Source organism: Haemaphysalis longicornis, unplaced genomic scaffold (assembly GCF_048455015.1).
Source record: "Haemaphysalis longicornis isolate Haplotype H1 unplaced genomic scaffold, Haemaphysalis longicornis Haplotype H1 scaffold_7, whole genome shotgun sequence".
NCBI lineage: Eukaryota > Metazoa > Arthropoda > Arachnida > Ixodida > Ixodidae > Haemaphysalis > Haemaphysalis longicornis.
The window spans coordinates 104,160,705-104,183,643 of NW_027526422.1; the positions used below are offsets into that span (position 1 = coordinate 104,160,705).

Sequence of the window (22,939 nt, forward strand, 5' to 3'; positions counted from 1 at the left end):
GCGACGAGAACAGCGACGCCAGGGGTGCCGTCCTGTCATGGCGTCCGCCTCGGGGTTGGGTTTGTGGAAACCGAAACTCACGCGAGTAAATGAAGTTGTAAATGATTTACGCTGCGGTCAACCATCTAGGGCGCCATTCTATGATTACCGGATTGGTACGCACCCATAGCAGGAAAAAAACGTAAGAGAAAAAATTTGTGCCGGTACTCCTTTGAAGCCATTTGTGCTTTCGGCAGCTGAGGAGGAATAACGTGAAACTCGTTGCCAACATTCTCTTTGACCCTGTTGCTGGGGCTACACTGGACCGCTATCGCCGCTCCAACTGTGCTCATGACTCCGCATCCACTCCCTTCGGTGGCAGGAAGTGAGTCACCGCTGCTGGATGGTTCTGGCTGAATAAAGGGGAACATGGCCAAACGGTTGTGGCCTTCGTTTAGAACAATGTGTTATAGGCATGTACTAAGTACTGTGGTGCAAATCTGTGAGTTGTAATTGTAAAAGTACGAATTGCGTGGGCGGCATGCGCGTTCCCGCTATTAGCGTCTGTGTTCGCCAAACAAAACCGATTGGAAGATCATCTCAGCTATAGTTACCGAAAGGGGACGAAAATGTCGCAAAAATGACGATGGAGAGAGTGAGAGGGGACTAGCAGGTGGCGCTGGGTGCGCCGGAAGTGGTGGGCTTGTACCCACGGGGGAATGGAATTTCGCCTCTACCAAACGACAAAGACGCGCTTTTCTTAACGCATTGCTTATAGCTTAAGTGCATGAAGCAGGTCCTACTCAGCGGCAAGAAACGCCATGTTTCTCATACAAACACTGCTTAATGAATGGTGAGAAATTCGGTAACATTTAGCATGTCTGTGACTGCTAATCAGCGTGAAAGCACAATTGAAATAAATTAATCCTTCTCAAATACCCCATATACAGGTAGTTTGTAGTGGTTATTTGCCACCCCTTATGCGCTTTTCAAAAGCTACTAAAATAATTTCAGACAGGAGATTATTCAGTGTAACCCTTGCGGAATTGTTTGGTCCAATTTTAAAGGGATCCTGAAACAGTTTGTCAACTTTTTTAGGAATCACAGAGTCCCTCAGCCGAAAATTGCGGCTCTATGCCCACCTGATAACTTGAAAATTTTCCCAGAAGATTTTTCTTTTCCGGAGGCTTGGCGTGCATTGAGCGCTCCAGCTTTCACGCAGTGCAGCTACGTGCAACTGATAACTATAGCTTTGACAATCCTCCCAGACATGAATTAAACAGTGAAGCATTTATCAGAAGTGTTGCACAGGCCTGCTATCGCATACATGAAACCAAAAGGTGATATGCCAGCTCATTAAAGGGACCCTGCAACACTTTCGATAAACGCTTTTACTCTTTCCTGCGCGTCTGGAAGCACTGCGAAAGCTACAGTTATTGCCAGCATGGAGCGGCACTGCATGATTTGCTCGTCGCACCAGATACGCCATCGGTTTCCGCTTTGTTTTTGTGGCTTTATTTTTAAAGTTGCTATTGAAGAGCGTTCATTGCTGCAACTGCAAGGAAAACCGGCCAAGAGCCGCTACTTGGCCTCAGTGACGTAATTTGGGCCGTCGAAGAACGTCAAGACCGGGAAAGAGAGAAAAATCTTTTGAACGAGTTTCCAAGTTATCTGATTAGCAGAGAGCAGCAATTTTTGGCTGAGGTACTTTGCGAGCCGCTAATCTAAGTACTGGGTGTGTTGGGTGACTACGGCCGGCAACCATTTCAGTTTTCAAAAAAGTTGAAAAAAGTGTTGCAGGATCCCTTTCAATAAAGGCTTACTTAGGCAAGTAAATGCAAAATATGTCGTTTCAACGGGCTCGTTCCAGCAGTAGGATTACAGGCTCCAGATGAGTAGCATATGCATGCCCACCGATTCTGTAGAATTGTATAACCGAAATCCCGGAACGAACGTGGAGCGTCCACTCGCTTCCGGTATAATGCGGCATATATGTGCTAACTTGGAACATCAGCTTCAACTTTATTTTTCCAGTTCATGTTAGGCTCAATATACACACCCAAGTACCTGGCGAAAAAGGGTTCTATCTGTCCGTTTCCTGTGTGTCATGGCCTATTTTGTAGCCTGTGTGTCAATCGATTTATTTCCGGTATCCTAGAATAAAACATTGTGTATTCTTTATATTTATTATCACCTGAATGTCGCTACGCCATGCCAAAACGTCCGGACGTCCGGACGTACGTAAAGTACGTAAAGTACGTCCGTGCTTTACTTCCTACTTTAATTATAATGCACTGTCACCGGTTAAAATTAATGCTATATAATCCTCCTTGCATTAGACGTGGTGAATACTTTATGATAGATAGAAAATCGCTGATGTATGAAAGAAAATATACGGGCCTTAGAACCAAGCCAAGAACAGAAGTATTATGTAAGTAACTTGAGAATAGCTCAACAGTTTTTCTATAAAACCATAGTTGTGGGTTTAGCCGTAGAAATTTATATTCGGCAGTATGCAAAGCTGTTTTATGTTTGGATATAGGAGTACGGCGATCGTGTGTAGAGGCGTATTAAGAACATGAGTTAAGGCTAGCTCTGAATTTCCGTTCGTTAAAACCATATTGACAGGGGCTAACCATTTGTGGTCCACAACGCAAACCGGCTTCAGCGGTCCGTTGTCGGGTTATGCCCGACATGGTAGTTAAAGGTTGAATTTCACGGTTTTTCTCACTCCGGTGCGCCTGCATCTTTTGCATACATGACGTGTCATCTCTTAAAGGGACACTGAAGTGCATTTCGTTTTTGCTTGCACTGCGTAGACCGGCTCAGATTAACACACTTTTCATCGTTTAACCGGTTGACAAGTCGGTAATTATTTTATAAAGCTCGAAAGAAGAATAACTACCATGCGCGGTCTGCGGCGGCCGCACCAACTAAACGCTGTGACGACAGGAGGAGATGCAGCGTGATTGGACGATGCCCACGATTAGCATTCAAACAAGTTTCGGTTTCTGTTCTGCAAAACAACGTGCTTGACATCCGACGTTATCGTTGGATGGGCATTCTCGATACCTCCGTAATAGTCATACCGCGCTTCTAGAATGTTGTCGTCTGTAAAATGCCTAAGATAAGCCTCCCAGGACAGCTTGGAATCGTAGCAATCACTAGCCGAGGCCCACGCAGTGGATGAACGCCCTCCGCATCACCGCAGATGCTCAAATGCCATGCGCTTTTACCCCATATTTGGAGCTTGCATCACTCGTTCCTGTATCGTAAAAAGCGTGTTCGCACCAGGCCAAGGGTATTCTGATTCTGGCCTGTGCCCTCTGTCCGCAACAAGTCTGTTCTGATGGCAACAACACGCCAAAGAGAACTCGCAAGCGCGTCGGTGTCAGGCTGCGCGCGTTCTGCGAACTCGTTCGTGAAGCAGTGAACGTTACGGCCCCAGATGATTAACTCAGTATAGAAGACATCAGCCGAAAACGGAAAAAATAACTTACAAAAAAGAGAATGTATCCTCGAGATTCAAACTTGCAACTTTCAAAATAATATGCTTAGCACTCCAAGCCACCAGGCCACCGGCCAACGCTGCCAGCGATGGAAATATAAAGCATACAATGTATAACCAGTTTACACTTTTATTTATTTCTAGCATTTCAAGCAGCTCAGGGGACTATTTGTTGTATAGTGGTCGTACCGTAAGCGTCCCCCAAATTTTCGCAGTATTTCACGTCTAGCAATTGCATTTCTTAGACGGAAAAGCGTTCTCAGATGCGTAGTCGTGCTGCTGACCGCTGTGCTTGTTCATCCAGTGCAAAAAAGTGCTTCCTGCTCCCTGGTTTTATAATGCACGGTAAAAGTTTCAGTTGATTTTATTTCCTTAGTACCTACATTGGCTTCGGAGAATTCTCCCGCCTTCTAGTGGCATTAGATTTTCCTGCTAGCGTACCAGCCAGCGAAGCGTTGCACTCGCTCTTGTGCAGCGCTTGTGTGGAGCGACCGGCACTTGGAGCTTGATACAGTGTACAAACTAACAAACTAAAGAAACGCGCATTTTTCAATTCACAAACGTGTCGTGGCTTAGTTTGAACTGAGCCAACGAATTGCGGGGACTCCTCGGCGGCCGGCGGACTAAACGCTGGGCCGGCGGACTGTGTCGGAAGGTCGGCGAGCCGTGCAGTAGCGCAGTCAAGCCAAGTCATCTCCTCCTGACGTCACACGAAAATGCCACAGAAAATGGGCGAGGATGCAGAGAGCAGGACAGCATTTTCAAATTGATTTTTCTACTAAATAAATTCGCGCAACCGCACTCAGAGTGGGCGAAACATGGCCTGTGGACTCCTGACTACAATTTGCGCTAGTAATCCCGCAATGTTTACAAATCACTTCAGTGTCCTTTGAAAGGATAAGTGAACTTCGTTGAAGTTTTCTTCTTTTTGTACTAAGGTGTAGCACATTGTTCAGCATGGTCTTTCTTGATTCCAGAGCGTTTTGACGTGCGTGCTCTCGCTGAGGGGCACGACCACTTCCTTCTTGTGTGCGTCCAACGGGGGTGCAATTCGCAAAAGCGATCATGATTTCCGTAAGAAAGAAAACTGTGTGCCTCCATCAGGTAGTGATGACAGTGATTCGACCGAAGCGACTGATGAAGACGGCGACGGTGGTGGAGACAGCACCGTCGCGGCTACGCATTTTATCGAAAGACAATGAAATGTTGGCGAAAGCTCTTTTTCTGACATTTAGAGGTTTTAATGGTACGCAGTTCTGTTTAGAGGCACAGACAGCTGCAGAATCATGGCGAAAAAGAGCAGGGACACCTGCAGTGCTGCCGCAACTTCACCCAACAGCTGGTGCCTGATCTGATGGCTCGAGGTAAACTTCGGGGCCCGTGTGCACGTATGGAGTGCGAGTAAAGGCTAGATGGAACGAGCAATTTTATCTACAAGCTGCAAGGCCGAATTAGCAAGGACGGTGCTGTTTATAGAGACAGAAAAACGAAAGGGCGCAGGGAAACTATGTTGTTCTGCGAAAGCTGGTGAAAAAAACCTGCCTGGCCTGAATTCAGGAGAATGCTTTGAGCGGTTTCACAGTCTGCTAAACTATTCATAAAGGAGTTGCAAGCAGAATTAAAAAAAAATTATCTGTGAGTTTCTCTTGCACAGTTCGTGGTTTTCTTCGCGGCGCCAGAAACTGGCAAAAGAGGTGCGGACTGGAACGGCCTCAAGTTGGGAAAAAGGTACGGACTGCAAATGGCTAGTTACGCTTCCCAGATTTTCTTATCCCCAAAGATATTTTCTTTAAATGGTATTGATGACACTCAGAAATAATGGTCTCTAGTTACATGGATCTAGATGGATCTTTATCATCCTTCAATAACTAGTACCACTTTCGCTATAGGATCTCTTCATCGTTCACTCGAATGAGAGGCTGATATTCACATTTGTGGCACTCGAAAACACTGTGTCGGCGCAGTCATTCTTCGGGACCGGTCACCAACCTTTCCCCCGTCGTTGTGTCGCCTTTGTTCTTCATGCTACCACGGAACCGCGGAGTGCACAGCACCTTATATAACGGAAGGTAGCAGGCCGTCAGACTCTGTTTTCACCGCGACAAGCCTAACCGCTTCACCCGTCTGGGCCGGAAAGCGAAATGGCTTGTCTGCGGTTCGTGCCCGCGACGGTATTTTACTTGCCGCTGCCTGGTTGCACGTAAGCACGATGCAGCAGTAGGCCAAGGACAGGCGTCTTCCTTGGACGGCGGTCCTGACAGTCGAGCGTCGAGAGCGACACGTATACCATCAGTACTGGGTCGGGCCAGAGGCATCCTGCTCATTTCCGCATGTGTACATGCAGAATACGCGCACATGGCCGAGGGGACTTACAGGCCAGCTGCTCCTACGTGTCGTTATCTACAATGGCAGCCACCGCAAGTTCATTCACCACGATGTTTTCCGCGCCCTTGCCTCTCCCATCAATGGAGCCGAGCGACAATCTCTGATCACGTCTGGACGGACCAGTGCAGATGGAGACTATACAGTGTAGCCTCGTGTCAGTGGTTGTGAAGAGTCAGCATTATGCAAAGTAAAGACGTCCGATGCTTCGGAAGTTCTGTGTCGTGTCGTCGCCAGTTGACAAGGTTCCCCGTGCATTGTAGCCAGTGGTCTCACCATGACTGACCCTCACCTTTCAGAACTGTTTTTGGAAGACCGAGTTGGCGTCTTGATCGGTGAAGACTTCTGCTGGAAGGTCTTGTCAAACGATGTGACTCTGGACATTTCTTATCGCTGCTTCCTACACATTGCTTGGATGGTCGGTGCATGCGAAATCAGCAAGAAATCGATACTGACGCCTTATCTAGTCGGCTGCCGGCCAGGGGTGTCTCATCCTAGTACCCTCCCTAGTTACGAACGATCAACCTGACGACTCCCATCTTCACCACAGAGACTGCACAAGCCATGAAAATCGAGGTAACATAGAAGAGCTACTCCAGGGACAAGTGAGCATAGGAGCTTGGTGCACAGCAGGCCCGGTGAGAGTGTTCTAGCCTCTCTCCATGCCCGATCGGGCCACACTTCACTGGGATATTGTCACAGAGAGGTGGCTGCACCCATTCATGCATACGTGTTCTAGACCAGGCGTCTGCGCTGTTAGCTTTGATTATTACGAATACGTTTTCTCAAATTCAACCGAAACTTTTAGTTTTTAACGAATTCTTTCTAGTTATCACGCGCTGTTACTGGTTGTAATTGGATAGGTATCTACTTTTAAGTCGTGAGCGAGAGCAATATCATGCCTTATTCCTGGCCAATCCCTCCGTGGTTATGCGTCATGAAACGTTAAACAACAAGAACAATTAATAAATCTGGGACCACGCAAGTCTGGCATAAGGTAGAATCCCGTGCAGCAATCGGAAAAGATTTAGAAAAAAAGAACTGCCACTTTTGGGGGTAATAGCACAGTAGGGATTGCGCTGGAGCAGCATTCATCGGCAACAAATCGTGTATACGTTACTATTCGCTCCGCTTGCGACAGTGTCGAGGTACCAAAAAGCAGCAACACATTTTTGAACCTTTTTAGAATGAGCAACACCTTGATCTTCCCATACACACAATTCAACCAATTACCATCATGCAATTTCAAAGCACTGTTAACCAAGCCGCTTGCAGTAGTGGTTTCCAAAGAAACCGTGTAATTCTTGTGCTTGATAGCTACGTGCATAGACGGCGTCTTCCTTGGACGGCGGTATAGGTGAAAGCACCAACAAAACTTTATTTTGAAGCCACGTTCGAGCGTCCACTGACACATTGTCAATGCTGCAACAAGAGAAGCAAAAATGACCACTCTGATTGTCATGTGACGATGAGCTGAAACTGCGTGCGAGTAAAATCACTATTCCAACCTAACAAAGAGGCATGTCCAAGTTTGGCTTTAGGACACGTTGGAAGGAAATGTGACATTGAAAAATATAGACGGTGTCAGACAGCGCTGGCATACGTTTTTTCCAGCTCGGAATGTCGCTTGATGGAACGGCATCAGGAACGCAGTCATGTTCCTCGCTGCACAGGGGAGGGGGGAACTAATCTTTAAGGGCTGATTTTGTAGCGCTGCCCTTGCATGCTGGTTACAGCTGCGTTCTACGTTAGTATGCATTCGTAGCCGGAGAAGCCCTGCCTCTGCTCGTCATTGTCGACCCTATGTATAAATAGAGTACTCACGCACGATTCAGCCCACCTTCCTCATCCGACGAATGTTCTACACTTACGTGCAAGACATTGATAACTGAACATTATTCTGTGGGCGATATAAAGAAGCATGCGTTAGGATCAGGGCTTAGTCCATAAGCAATCTCCGTCACCCTCACCGTGCACTTTGTCCTTCCTCACCGGCTGCACCAGCTATTGTGCTCGTCTTCTGATATGACACAGAACATTCTTGTCGGAAACGGGCACTGCCCGCTACATATACCTCTGTTGGTCTTATCGGTCGTGTATCTGGTCACGTAGTATCGAGGATCCAGGTAACGTAGTACATACCTTTTCTGCCCCTCTGACAGCCGTTCTTCATCCACGAGCGGAAACTTAGCACCTGGCCATGCCGCCTCCGGCTGGACCTGCCGATGGGCCTGCTCTACCGTACCAGGATACAGCGCGAAGTTGGGTTGTAGCCCTGGCGTGCGCGTGGAGCCTGTTCTGGACGATGATAATAACCCGCATCAGCAGCGTCATGTTCGTCGCCATGGTAAGCGCCATGGCGGCGTCGCGAGAAGCTACCTCGTGGCCCTTCAACCTTCTGGGAGTCGCCACCAACGTGTCCGGTAAGCCTGTGCGTATGGGCTCTATGGGGCTCATAATGGTGCTTGTAAAAAGTCTGTGCCCTAAAACGTTTCACGCAATACCGACGCGTATGGGGCAAATTAATTGGCGTTTGTCTTCCAGCACATTTTATCGCAGTAGTGTCAAGGCAAGACCTCGCGAAAAATGTGTACCAGCACCGATAAAAAAAATGGTTCCGACACATGGAAGTACTTTTGTAACTCTGTAGTAGTATGGAATGTTATTTGATAGGCTTTAAACGGACAGAGAGAAGAAAACAAGTTACTCTGATCAGGGCTATTTAGGTTATGCTACCCATTGGTGGCGTCTACTCCAACCCACTTACGCAGGCTTAATGAATGATTAACCAAACCTGGAGGTCCAAATAGCAACTGCGTATCGCGGCATCCCACGGCTTTACGGGAAAAGGAGGCTGGGGGAATTTCAGTAGGATGTGAGAGAACATGGCATATTTTTATAGAGGCGGCATGCCACTGTTGTTCAGAGGCTTAAGTGAATGTGCGTCACACGAGCTGGGTGGGTAATAGTAAACGTCAAATGTGCCCTTGTTGTTATCCAATTTATCGACCGCCGGTGCATGGACACGCGGAAGGTGTGTGTCGTGATAGTTGTAAATGTGTGCTAGTTGATAGTTATAAAAGCTAGTGTGTCGTGATAGTTGTAAATGTAACCAGGACGTCCCCTCCAGCGACAAATAATGCCACGATGGCTTTTGTTTCTCCGAGGCCGCACTACGTGGTTCGTGATTTTGCGGGGTCAGGCCGATCAGGCTGAACATCACAGCAGAGGTCTCCAGTTGGGCCGATCTCAGCTTCCGTCTCTTGCATAGTTCCGGTCTGGCCCTCTTGCTCCGTGTCGTTCTTATAACGGTGTAAGTTCCTGCTGTGACGTCATAAGCCAACTTTGTAACCAAGCAATTGTATTACATGTTTTCGCGATCCTACATTTCAACAACTCGTCCTGCTGACGTGCGAGCGGCTTTCAGTGGGTATGTGACGGCCTTTCATGTCCTGTTTCGGCGCGTTGACAGGCGTCATTGCTGGGCTGCTATTGAGGAAGTTCACCGTGCGCCGCGTCGCTATGGCGGGAGTTATGGCAACCGCAGTTGGAGTGCTTCTGTGTGCTGCGTTCTACGATCTCACCGGAATAGCAATCTGCTACGGTGTTCTGGGCGGTAAGAAAATTCACGCATTCGCTGCCATTTTGGCGCTATAATGCATTATTCTTGTCCCTGCGTACAGGACTGGGCCAAGGTTTTGTTTATCTCTCCAATGAGTATGCCATCAACAACTACTTCAAAAGGTAAGTTGCTTGTTTCTTAGAAAAGAAGTATACAGCATCACTGTGAAGTCGTGCGGTTTTTTATAGTGCCCCTTTTGAAAAACTGGAACTAAGACAACTCATTTTTATTCAGTCGCTCACGTCAGTTGTACATGCTACTATTCTTTGTTGCCAGGTACCGGGCGTCGGCAAGCGGGATCAACTGGGCGGGCAGTAGTCTGGCCACCTTCGTGTTCCCTTCCGTCATTGTCTACCTCAACGACCAGTACGGACTCCGCGGAACCTTCATCATCGTGGGCGGCTTGACTCTCAACGCTGCTGCCGGGTGTATTTTTCTGACTAAACCCGAGGAACGCGCCAGCAAGCCTGAGCCGAGTGGCAACGTAGAGTGTGTCAACGGGGATAAAGATATAAAAGTACAAAGTGAATGGTACAATAGTTGTACACACCACTCTGCTAACAGTGCATGCGAAGGAAAACAGCATAAAGGTGACTACATTGAACACGCAATGAGCGCTACAGTTACCTCAGCGCAGACCGAAGCACAGACGTTACCTGGAAACAATTTGGCGAAATGCGTGTCCTTGAGTTCCCGCGCTGGACAAGATTACACTGGTGAAGCAGGCGGAAAAAGATGTACAACTCAAGAGTCAATGGATACCAGGAATGGAGAAGCGAAGGGTGTCAACCCTTCCAGGAAGACAGCGCCTATATCCGTTGTCCGTCGCGAGCTGAGCTTCCTGAAGAGGCCTATCATTTACGTTATCACGCTCTCAAGCGTTGTGTACGCATCCGTAAGCACACTTTACGGGATGACGCTTGCGGATCACGCGATGGGCCAAGGACTACCCGAATGGCCGGCTGCGCTGCTGGTATCCTGCAACGGAGTGGGCGACATCATCGCGCAACTGTCATCCGGCCAGATATCAGACAGGAAGTTCTGCCACAGGTACCGCTGGTTTATGCATCCTCAAAATATCACTTCTTTTCCCTGGAGGACACAAAGCGAGACTGATTCAAAACCCTGTCACCTTAATGCTTCCGAGTAATTCAGCTGCGTTGGATATGTCAGTTTCCGTTTTCAAATTTTAAAGTGTTGTTTCCTCATATTCACGTGCATCCGTCTCCATTTGCCCTGTCTCTCTCTCTCTTTTGACAGGATATATATATATATATATATATATATATATATATATATATATATATATATATATATATATATATATATATATATATATATATATATATATATATATATATATATATATATATATATATATATATATATATATAATTTTTTGAGGCAGCCTTGATGCCTAGGTAGCATAAGAGGGTTTCCCGCCAGTTACCCGCTCATGACAGGCTGTAGATGTTCGAGTCACGCCCCGGGGGTTGAAAAAGAAGGCCCCCTTCTCCCCGTGTAGTCAGAGTGGCGCTGGCTACCACCCTCAAGAGTCAGATACACTTCTAGTAAATATAAATAGGCCTGAAAGTGAAGGAGAACACAGTCGCCCAGATCGCCGAATTGGTAAGGCATTCGAGATCTAATCGAAAGGGGTGGGTTCGGTCCCCACTCTGGGCGCGTGTTTTTCGTTCTTTCTTTCTTCCTTATATTATATACCTTGTTCGAAGTTTTTCTTCTCTTGTGTTCTCTACCATCTTCAAAGTTCTACTACTACCTATATATATAAATATATATATATATATATATATATATATATATATATATATATATATATATATATATATATATATATATATATATATATATATATATATATATATATATATATATATATAGATATATATATATATATATATATATATATATATATATATATATATATATATAAGAGGCAAACGTTTCAACGATATTGCGGCTCCGTTCCGGTGGTGCAACGGTTCGGTGCAAGAGGAGTTCCCTCTGCCGGGTCCACCCTTCTTACCCCGTGGAAGGCGGTTGGTGCTGTCATACTGGGCAGAGAATTCCTACACTTAACGCAGGACGAGCAACCGGAAAGGCAGAGGGGTGACATCAGAGACACAGTGGCGCCATTGCATCTGGTGGCGCTGCGTCCGCAGTTGCTAGGAGACGTCAAATCGAAGCAATGGCAGCTGGCTTTAAATCCACCCGACATGACCGCAGCACAGCTTGTCGATTTATCCCGTCACCGCTTTTACGCTCTGTAGAACGGAGTGTAGAGTGACTGCAGGGTGAAGTACGGGAGCAATGGGAATGACCACTGCGAAGTGCTGGTGCCAGCGGAACAAGAAAGCGGTGGGCAGGATACTATTTTAAGTCGCAGGCGTTCCCATCGCAGTCCCAAAAGGCCACAAAAGTCTTACTTCGTTTTCGAGGTCACACAATTGTGTGAACGACTGTAGAGCCATCTTTATTTACGTGTTGTTTTACGCATTATTTTCATCCATGGTTTTTTCTTTGTAGTTGCCTTTACTCCGTCTTTCTTGCTCCTCGATCTCTCCTTCCAATTTTTACATACCCTTTCTTTCTATTTCAAAGTTTTTTCCTGCTTGTCTTGTGAACGGTAACCAGCCGGACTCGTTTGTGGTTGGCGTCCCGGTCTTTCCTGTACTGTCGTATCCTTCCTGCTTAGAGCACCAAACTTGACGACATAGGCTATTACGACGCAAAGCACGGTTGGATCGGTAGGTGAGTGGAATACAAGAAACACTCTGCGGCGGACATTTAAATCCGCAGCAATGCGTGCGCAGCTTGCCGAGCCACACATGAGTTGGGGATAAGATTCTCCCGCACCCCCAAAGATTCACCAATGAACCTCCCAAAATATTTTTATTTCCGTCGGGGGGGCACGTGAACGGCTGTGTCGCGTTCGTTCTTTCTGCTTCAACATCTTTTCCGCGCACGATTGCCAGAAAGAGGCTAGCACGTTTGTTGTAAAACAACCATGAAATGAAAACCATTTTTATAATCCCTTTAAAGCTTCTAATGGCGTCGTATTGTGTAAAGAAAGGGCTTTTGGGTCATTTGACGTCGAACTGTCTTTTTTTTTGAGGAGCGATTTTTTTTATTCTAAAACGCAAACTGGTCGCGAGCGACAAGATGAGTAATTTGCTTGTTGTTTTTGAAGGGATGGCAGGTTACCATAGTTAGTTGTAGCAGCATATCACAGACGGCGCCCTTACTCTTCCAGACAGGTATGTCGATAAATTCGTGGTTTCGAAGACCACGTGGTTAAATTTAGAACGTTGTAGGGTTCTAAAAGGAAAGTAATTTTGTACTCTCCCCGCGCTTTCGCTTTGAAACGTCAACGTTGCACGTCTTCCCTTAGCTGTGAAACCAGCAGCTAAAAAGTTAAAAATGCAGAAAATATGAAACTTACGTCACTACCCTACCATCCATTACGTGAATCGTGTTTTCCAGCATTTATTGAAGGATTATTGCTTGCAGCTGATGAATTTGCAAAACTTTACTCTTTAAAGGTTTATTTCAATTACCCGCTTCGTCACGACGATCTTAAAAGTGAATTTCCCGAGCATGAAGACAAGGTACAAAAGAATAACAGCGCCCGTCTACTCTCTGTTATGATGTTGTGGTGTATAAGCACGACTTCTTGATGTTCGTGCTACCTGTCAAAACTCAGCGCTGTGGTCCCTTGATTTATGGTGCAGAAGGGACGTGATGGCGATATCCTTCCTGCTGATGGCATCGTCTATGGTGATCCTCATATACGCGAAATCAATGGCTCTCCTAGTTGTGGTCGCCCTACTATACAGCCTTGCGAGCGGCAGTATCCTGATGATCATTGCGGTCATCACGGTCGACTACCTAGGTCTTGAGAACCTGCCGCTGGCCTCCAGTTTCCAGTCACTCGCCTGCGCCATCGTGGCTTTTCCCAGGCCTCTTCTCATTGGTAAGTTGCAGTCTGTTCACCTTTGTGAGTGAGTAGGCTTCTGACTTAGGCAAGAGCAAAAACTACCGCGCTCAGCAAATTTCGAGGTACATTAGGGATGATAATGTTGGGACCTTGATCAATTAGTGGGCGTCCAGCACGGCGTGCGTCTTGTTCCGTGTGCAACCTCAAAACGCAAATTCCTTGTTTGTTAGAAGGTGGAAAAATTCAAATATCTGCCATTTTGGAGGTGGGTGCAAAGATGAGCGTCCCAACTTCACAGGGCAACTTTTCGAACGTCTGAGAACATTGGATTATTTGGGATGCAGTAAACAAGTAGCAGCTTCATGCGGTATAGCATCTTCCATTCCACCTCTGGATTAACACGAATTTAAAGACAACGTTTACGTGAACCGTCTGCTCCTGCGTAGGAAACAGGTTGTCCAGTCACTCACAGCAAGGCGCATTTCTGAATTTATGAACATACACCGGTCATCTCTGAGGGCCGATGGTTCTATTAGGAACACTGTCTACTTCAGATACCCCAAAAAGACCGCTGACACTGCCCAAAAGACCGCTGACCGCTGACCAAAAAGACCGCTGACAGCGAAAAAGACCGCTGACCTGCACAAAATCTCCCACAATCACGTAATGACATTTCCACCGCCCGTGTGTACGAAATTTCGGCGCACGTTAAAGATCTCCAAGTGGTCAAAATTAACCCGGAGTTCACCAGTACGGCGTGCCTTATCGCCTACGTTGCGTCGGCGCGTTAAACCCTACAATTAATCAACGTAATGACTTTTCCAACCCCTGGAGCCCAAACAAAATATAAATAAAACCAACACGGTAACTGAGTATACCCGAACGTACGGTTTACATAATGGCCCACGTATTAACACCACAATACAAACAGCCACGAATATTGGCATGAAAACCCAAATGGCAAAAAAGACAAATAAATGGCACAAAAAAGCCAAATACAAAATTTGATGTCAGCTGCCACCCCGAATTTTACAAGAACTCAAGAAATCGCTGAGCGCCGCCCGCCACTTTCCAAGAAATTATCAGGCAGTAGTCGTTGTTCGCGTCTACGAGTGATTGTTATGAGACTCTTTGCAGCAGCACCTTAGGACAAAGCCAGGCACCACGGACGTCGAGCAGAGGGCTTTGCTGGGTACGCCCCAAAGCAAATATCGGGGGAGGGAGCAAGGACGTTTGTCTTTAAAAAAATTGAAGCTGTTCTACTCAGTGTGAAAGCTGCCGGAAGTGCAGAGCAGTGATTCGCCATAACGGGCTGTAGCGCCGTCCTCCCCTCACTGTTACCACCAAATGTAATTCCAATTTCCCGCCTTCGCAGTGCCCTTCCTGAAACTACGCCAGCGGAAGTCCTGTTCTCTTAGTGCTTTTCTCCGCACATGCCGGCGTTGCACTGCCACATTTTGCGTTTACTATCGTAATAACCAACCCAACGGGCGTTCTTAACTAAAGGAACGCGGCCGCTGCCGGTTAATTACGTATATTTGTCCTCAAATGTACCTATAGATTTCTTTGCGCTAAACAACTGGAAGATGTGACAAGCGCCAGCGTTTCACGAGTTTCGAACGCTTATGACTATATAAACCGCTTGGCTTTCGAAGCCTTTGGGGTACGCCGAGAACAACAGCGTTACCCCGGAACGCCGCCTAGGTGCTCTATATATTTGGGTCGAGCGAGCGAGCTAGGACGACAAGGCGAGCGCCTAAAGTTCTCTGCACTTAAAATGCACTCTTTACAGCCTCTCTCCCTTAATAATTTTTAAGTGCAGAGCTATTTAGGCGCTCGCCTTGTCGTCGTAGCTCGCTCGCTCGACCCAAATATATACAGCACCTAGGCGGCGTCCCAGGGTAACGCTGGTGTTCTCGGCGTACCCCAGAGGCTTCAAAAGCCAAGCGGTTTATATAGTCATAAGCATTCTAAACGGGTGAAACGCTGGCGCTTGTCATACATGTTCCCATTGTTTAGTGCAAAGAAAAATATAAGTGCATTTGAGGACAAAACGTAATTAAGTGGCAGCGCCCGCGTTCCTTTAGTTAAGGACGCCCTTTGGGTTGGTTTTTATGATAGTAAACGCAAAATGTGGCAGTGCAACGCCGGCACGTGCGAGAGAGAGAGAGAGAGAGAGAGAGAGAGAGAGAGAGAGAGAGAGAGAGAGAGAGAGAGAGAGAGAGAGAGAGAGAGAGAGAGAGAGAGAGAGAAACGTTTATTTGAGCTTTCTAAAGTGGGAGTGGTTCCCTAGTCCGGGAATCCATGAGGTGAGCAGAGAGCCTTCGCTCTGGATGCCAGGAGCTGCTGTACGTCCAGATGGTCGCACATCACCAGGTTCTCCCACAGCTCAGGGGTGGGAAGAGGACATCGGAAAGGTGGAAGTTTGGTATTGCACCCACACTGTATTATAATATGAGGTAGAGTTTCTGGTTGTGAACAAAACTGGCATTCAGCAGAGTATTGAGTTGGAAACGTACGATTCAGGCGAACTGGGTGAGGAAAGGTATTGGTTTGTAGTCTGCAGAGCAGCGATTCTTCTTCCTTGGAGAGTGCAGGGTGAGGGGGAGGAAAGTGTTTTCTGTCAGACCGGTAATATTGCGTGATGTCTTGATATGTTACGAGCGGAACTGAAGATGTGGTCTCCTCGGAAGCCTGGACAGAGAGGGCGCAGGCTTGATGATGAGCAATGTTGTTGCCCATCAGTGACGAATGGCCAGGAGCAGAGAAGAGCGGGAGGAGGAATAAACGTTTATTGATTCCTATAAAAAGAAAACTGAGCGCTGGATGATCTTCAGTGTAGTGGCGTTGACCATCACAGGTGGGTGGCGTCCCTAGAAGGTGGCGTCCCCTGGAGGCCGCGCTGGTCATCCAGGACCTGGCTGGACAGTAGGGCCGCCCACTGCTTCGTCGATGGCGCCAGGACCTCTAGGAGGTTTTTCACACCCTTGCACTCCCACACCATGTGGTCGAGAGTGTTGGGGGTGCCGCAGAATTGGCAGTCGTAACTGTACAGACTGGGATGAATCATGTGCAACTGTGAGGCGTGCGGGAAAGAGTTAGTTTGGAATCTTCTTAACTGCGTTGCTTCTTCTTTGGTGAGTTGTGGATGAGGAGGTAGATATTTCCGTCTGCTCAATCTGTAATGTTCCAAAATGTCCCTGGTACGTCGTGGGATAGGTGGGAACATCGGCGGGGGAGTGGCTTGTGCTTGTGTGATGGGGGGGGGGGGAGGGTGCGGTTGTTGCCCGGTTGGAATGATCTCGGGAAGCGGCGTCAGTCGCCATATTACCCTCTAGAAACTCGTGCCCCGGTGTCCACATGATGTATATGTCCGGCACATCTTTTTTGATCCTTTAGCTTCAGTAGTATATCAAGCGCTACTGTGGAGATGAGACCGCCACCCTCCCGGCTAAGAAGCTTCGGCAGGCAGCTTGGGAATCCGTGATAATGATAGGGTACTTCGTATGTATGAGGGCTACGGAGATAGCTACCTCCTCGGCAACCCAGGTTGATGATGTCTTCATTGATGCACAAGTAATGAGGGCGCCCTTTGTGGTGACAGTGGATACTTTGTGTTGACCATTAGGGTAGGTATTAGCATCCGTATAAGCGACATCTGTTATTTGTCCATAAATATTCTCATGTGTTTGGCTTCGGGCGTGTAGGTGACAGGGATGGAGGTCAGGGCGCATAGTTTTCGGTACAGGGTGAACCCGGATGTTACTTCTCCAATGGTCAAGGACAGGTTGACAGACAGTAGATTGCGGGCATGTGATATTGTGACATTTTAGGAGGACTAGCCCCTCAGGTGTTTGCGTTAAACGGAGCCGTTGGCTTGATAGGTGGCCTTCGATAAGCTCGGATACCGTATTGTGAAGGCCAAATTGTAGGAAACGGGCCGTTGAAGTGGTCATAAGTAGATTTAATACTTGCTTAAAAGCTTTGTGGATTAATCGATCAATGATTTCTGTGTCAAGTTTGGTGAGGGTAAGGTAAGGTGGTACATCAATTACTCACGAAATCAGCAGAGCTTAAACCAGTCGATTGGGATCTTTCTCCTTCATGCCCCGGCAGCGGTTAGAAACGCGTCGAATCATGTTGGAGACTTGGTGAAACACCTCGGAGAGCTTCAATAAAGTTTTATCATTACGTGTGTTGGCCTGGATAATAAGGCCAAAAATCTAAAGTGAGGAGCTGGGTCGTATGATATGGCCGTCGAGGTGAAAACGAATTGGTTCAGTGTGTGAAGCAGGGGGATGTTTACGAACGACGATAAGTTCGGATTTTTGTGGTGAGCATTGAAGCCCGATTGATGAGGCATTTTTGTAAACGACATCCGTGGCCTGTTGAAGTGAGTCTTGAGTTTTTTCTATGGAGTCAGTTACTGTTCATATTGAGATGTCATCGGCGTAAAGCGCTTGATGAACGTGCGGGTTGGCGTCGAGTTGATGGGGTGAGTCCGGAAGGGCCAGATTGAAAATTAGTGGATAATAGCGCGGCGTTGCTCCCGTTGGCGCAGTTTCAGGCAAAGCACTGCGAAGGCGGGAAATTGGAATTGCATTTGGTGGTAACAGTGAGCGGAGAACGGCGCTACAGCCCGTTATAGCGAATCACTGCTCTGCCCTTCCGACAGCTTTCACGTTGATTGGAACCGCTTTAATATTTGTAGCGTGAGCTACACTGGCCGAAGTTGAGCAGCTTCTCGTTGCTCCTGGGGAGCCGTGCCCCGCATGCGCGAGGAGCAGTGATGTCAAACGGCGCACAGAACGTTTCTCGCTGCCCGGCATCTCACACGCCCTATGCGTGCAGCGTCTTCGCCGACTTCCGTTCCGCACGTGGCGGCCGGGTCCACTTGATGATCATGCGAGGGGGTGGCCGGGTGTGGAACCAATGTCTCGTGCGTCGCAGCAGCACCGGCGTGCGCCTGTGGAACCAGCTTCGCTCTGGGGCGATTGGTGACGCTGCGTCGGAGCCGCTTGATAAATATACTTGTGTCACATAATGCGTATACCGTGTGTGTGTGTGTCATTGAAGCAGCAGTAAGCACGATGATCAAGCTAATTCTAGAAAACCAGGAAAGCTAAGAATAACCATCTGAACCTTAGCTCACGCTACGTATATCCTGGCACAGCCGAGCTAAGCCACTGCTAATTTTTTTGTATCCAGCCGTCAGCGTTTGTTCCCGATCGTGCTTATTTGTACACGAAAACTTAACCGGACCCACAGGTTCGCAAATGCATGCAATTGACTGTGCATTAGAATCCGCACACTGCGTGACCGAAGTTGAGTGGTGTATAGTAGGAGTAGCAGCGATGTTTGCTGCAGCCGATAATTTAACATGTCCTCTCCTAAACAAATTTTTGTTTTGCTTATACAGGTTACTACAGAGACAGGAGGGAGTCGTACATCGGTCTGTACGTGCTGCTTGCCGTGGTGTGCTTCGCTGTGGGCCTTGTTTGGACCGTTGAGTGCCTCCTGCAGTGGCGGGCATCCAAAAGACTTCGGGAAGAACCGGGACCACCACAGGAGGACACTGCTATAGTTGGTATTTATAGACTCCGAAGGCACAGTTAGACATTGCGCAAGGGGGCGCTTTCTACGGTGAATGCGCACTCCACTGTGTTTATAAGGCTCGAACTGTTAGTAGAATTAAGAAAGAACGAATAATATGACCACAGTTCTCGTACTCAACGATGTTTGGGCATGCGGGCGGATAATGTTAAAATGCATCATGGCCGCGTTATGACAGCATTATTCAGCACACAGTAGAAGTTTATTTGCAATTTCAACAAAGCAAAAACACTTTGCAGTACTCCTGACCTTTAGAGCAACCCCCCTCTGTGACGCTGGCGATAGGTTTCCCTTCAACACGGTCGAATAATAGCGTCGTGCGACTTTTTCCAACCAGCCCTCCACGTCGACACGGCACTTCTATAGCACCTGCATCACGGTCTTTCACGGAGCGCCTGTACCTTGGCAACCAGATATTTTGAAGGGCAATGTGGGACACTCAATAAACATTTAGTAAATGGTAGCGGAGTCCTAAGAACCGCTTAAAATTGCGGTGCGTGTACTTCTGTTGACTTTCTCCAGATATTGACATTGCTGATGCTCGCTGTGACGACGTGCAGTATTTCCGACGTTGTGTGTCACATGTCGTCGTCGTCGCTTCATGAAGTCACCGTAATAAAACACCAGGACACTCTTTTTCCAACGCCTAGCGCTTGCATGCTTCGTGCTTCAAAGACAGATATATTTACAGCAAAGTTGTATATCTCTACCCCCCAAGTTTTATCTCCGTGGTAAAAAGCCAAGGTGCCAGGAACACACTCCTACACTGCATGCTTCGCCCCTCCCGAGGTTTCACGTTAGTAGAGATGGCCCGGGATTTCCAAAAGGATTTCCGTTATGGGTCGGTGGCGGTTGCCCGCACGGCCGCCGCGACCTGGAGGCCTCGGGAGGTGACCAGCACCTGGTCCGAAACCTCAGAGCTCCGCAAGCCCTGCTCCCGGGACGGGTGTGTCAAGAGGGCTACTGGCAGAGGGGATGAAAGCGTGTGTTCACTGCACCGCAGTGCGAGCAGTGGCGTGACGCGCCTGCGGCCAACTCTTGGCCAGGCTGGCATCACGACGTCTATTCCTCGGCGCGTCACCCCTGCCTTGCTTCTCCAGGACCTCTTCTACCCGTACCGCTCCTGCTTGGTTCCCTCCCGCATCTCTCACCACCACTCGAGTTTTTTGTGTAATGAATCAGAACGTGTTATTTATTGCACCTGGGTACTGTATCTTTTGCTTTTCTAAAGAGGGCGGACATGCTCATTGTTGGACATTCTACTCCAGATAACGGCTGAAAATTATAGGTATCTAAGCATAGAATTACAATATGCGTACCCGACCGACCGGCTCACTCACTCACACACTGATGGATCAGGCAATTTCTAATGACCTAGCCCCAACCGCTTGTTTTAGAATGTTTATATGGGGTAGGCACAGCCCTTCCGTCGCGTAAAGACCAAATAACGATGCATGTTTCAAAGGTACACTAATGATGGCACCAAAAAAGCTAAAATCTACCTTTACAAAACCCTCAACACCTCTTAGGGCAAACAAGGTTATCGAATTAATCTATTTTTCCAAGAATTTGTTTCGCAATTCTTAAAACACGCATTTTTGAAGTTTCCATAATCGCAACTGCAGTATACCCCAGGTGATCACAGTACGAAATCGGAGAATGGCGGAAATGGTCCACGAACAGCTCCTGAACAAACCACAGTGACTGTAGTAGCCCCGTTTCAAGTCGCATGTTTAAGTTACTCAAATCTCATGGACACGCCTTTTTCTCGTGTGTTTGGTATTTAATATTCATGTTGTTTGACGGATCCAAAAGCAGATACAACACATGTGATTAACGCAGGAACCACTACTCTCTCACCAATGTTGTGGTAACAAAGTACTTCTTGGAAAAAAGCGGAGATAGATATGATGGGGCAGCGGCGAAAGAGCTGTAAAACTGTAGCAGAATCTCAATAAGCGAGCCCGGTTAAACAGCCCGACTGCCTCAACGGAACACAAACGCCTCGTAATTGCTTGGGTTTGCATTAAGGCAATCTAAAGAAAATCTCGTTAACCAGGAACGTACATTTTCCAACTACTACGTACAGCAGAACCAAACTCAAAACCGAAAATAGTTTAAGCAAGCTACAGCGCTATGGCGGTAGGCATCACTCCCTAACTTTCATTTCTGGCCGCGGTACGCATTACTCCCTAATTTCCGTCGCCACCGGCTTCCGGTGTTCTCGCACGCTGCTGACACTGCACCCGCGTCTCTTCGTTGTATTCGTCGTGCGTTTGTAGTATTGCTTAGATAGAATGACACCTTAGAGCCTTTTTAGGAGCTTATTAAAGGCACCCTCTCTCCTCCTCTGAATCGGTGGTCCAAATGACGGAATCGGCGGTCCAAATGCTGAAACGTTTCGGAAGTGTGCTATAGTCACTTCCATCTAGACTCAGATCCCCTAATGCAATACGCCTTGTCAAGCCACCAGGGCCCAAAATCTACTGCCTGACAAATGTGACAGAGATGAGCCTAAAGCTGTCTACTTCTGGGAGACCAAAGTCCCCTCTCTCTCTTTCTCTCTCTCAACCAACCAGAAGGCCCCGAACTGTTTCTGCGGATCCTGTTGAGTATCGGCGGTGGAATTAAAATAAACGGCTCCTACACCTAGCACAACGAGAACAAGCAAATATACTGCCGTTAAATACGAACCAATAAATCACATGTCCCACTGTATTTTACTAGCGGAAGGAGTAAGCGCACGATTGAGATTTATTTTTAATTTCAGGGATACTTAACAACACTCGTGTTTACTTTAGGCAATATTAATGTGTCCGTAGTGCGCCCTTCTCCTTATTACCTAATTTTGTATCCCGCAATGTTGAACCTATTTTCTCTGTAAATGAAGTTCCTGATAAACAAAACATAATTTAACGGTTCTTCTGGGGTTCCGTTTGGCGAGAGTAAACTAAAATTCAAGGACGAAAATAATGCAATCAAACAAAGTTAACAGCTGTTATGGACAAGGCGAGCCATGGAGCTACACAAGTAAATTAAATCCGTCGAAAGCCGTCACTGTGCATACAGGAGGCCATAAGTAGCCGTGATTCCCTCCAATTTCTGTGGTTAATTTGGAGGAAACCTTGGGACAAGTGGTGTGCTGAGGCTAGAGGCTAGGTAGGCTAGAGGCAACCATGGCTGCAGTCTGGAGGTGCCGAAGATAAAGAAAGTGAGCACAAAGAATCAAACAGTGTTCCCGCCGCATCAAACAAAACTAACATGACTGATGAAAATAACGGAAACGATAGAGAAGATCACATTAGGAGTGATCCTGCGCTGTCTTGTTACTCCGGTTGTTCCACTGCATATTAAAAATTTCAGCCCTGATTTTTTCATTTTACGAAAAACAATGTTTTTTGTGCCACTGAACTTTCTTACACCCTTTTTGGCCGAAAAGGGTGTAAGAATCTTGTCTCATGGCGAACACCTTTAAAAGGTGTTCTGGCGAAAAAAGCTGTACAGATGAAAAAAAGGTGTTCGTGTGAACACCCTAAAAAGGGTGTAAGGTTGCTCGATACCCTAAAATAAGGGAATGGCCAGGGCAGCAGCTACGCGTGGCAATGTCAATCGGCGGAGCGCGCAGAATTCAACACAAACAGTCAATACGGACAAGTTACACTTGAAACAAAAATGAATTGAGCAAGAAAACGAACGGGCTTCAAGCGGTACAGGGAGTGCATACTTATGATGACATGTGCCCTTCTTGCTTTTATATCCAGCAGAAGAAATCCCCCTATCGAGTCGGTGGGCTTGTCCCAAAAACAGATATTTTAGCGCTAATTTTAGAACTATTGTCTATAAGAGAATATTCAAATCAACACGCGGATTTGCAAAA

The 22,939-nt window shown here is 47.3% G+C and overlaps 1 protein-coding gene and 1 long non-coding RNA gene across 2 annotated transcripts in view; one reads left to right on the top strand and one right to left on the bottom strand.

Annotated features, from left to right (window-relative positions):
• The window catches only part of LOC144144733 (uncharacterized), a 41,812-nt gene extending 33,676 nt beyond the window's left edge, over window positions 1-8,136 (bottom strand). The window contains exon 1 of the long non-coding RNA XR_013317325.1: window positions 8,012-8,136. This is a non-coding gene — a long non-coding RNA (uncharacterized LOC144144733). The remainder of the gene's footprint in view (window positions 1-8,011) is intronic.
• The window catches only part of LOC144144732 (monocarboxylate transporter 12-like), a 32,653-nt gene extending 12,924 nt beyond the window's left edge, over window positions 1-19,729 (top strand). The window contains exons 2-7 of the mRNA XM_077676255.1: window positions 8,032-8,292; window positions 9,342-9,485; window positions 9,553-9,613; window positions 9,768-10,541; window positions 13,244-13,485; window positions 18,869-19,729. Of these exons, the coding sequence (XP_077532381.1) occupies window positions 8,070-8,292; window positions 9,342-9,485; window positions 9,553-9,613; window positions 9,768-10,541; window positions 13,244-13,485; window positions 18,869-19,065 (1,641 nt within the window). The 5' untranslated portion in view covers window positions 8,032-8,069 and the 3' untranslated portion in view covers window positions 19,066-19,729. The remainder of the gene's footprint in view (window positions 1-8,031; window positions 8,293-9,341; window positions 9,486-9,552; window positions 9,614-9,767; window positions 10,542-13,243; window positions 13,486-18,868) is intronic.
• The last annotated feature ends 3,210 nt before the right edge of the window (window positions 19,730-22,939 follow it).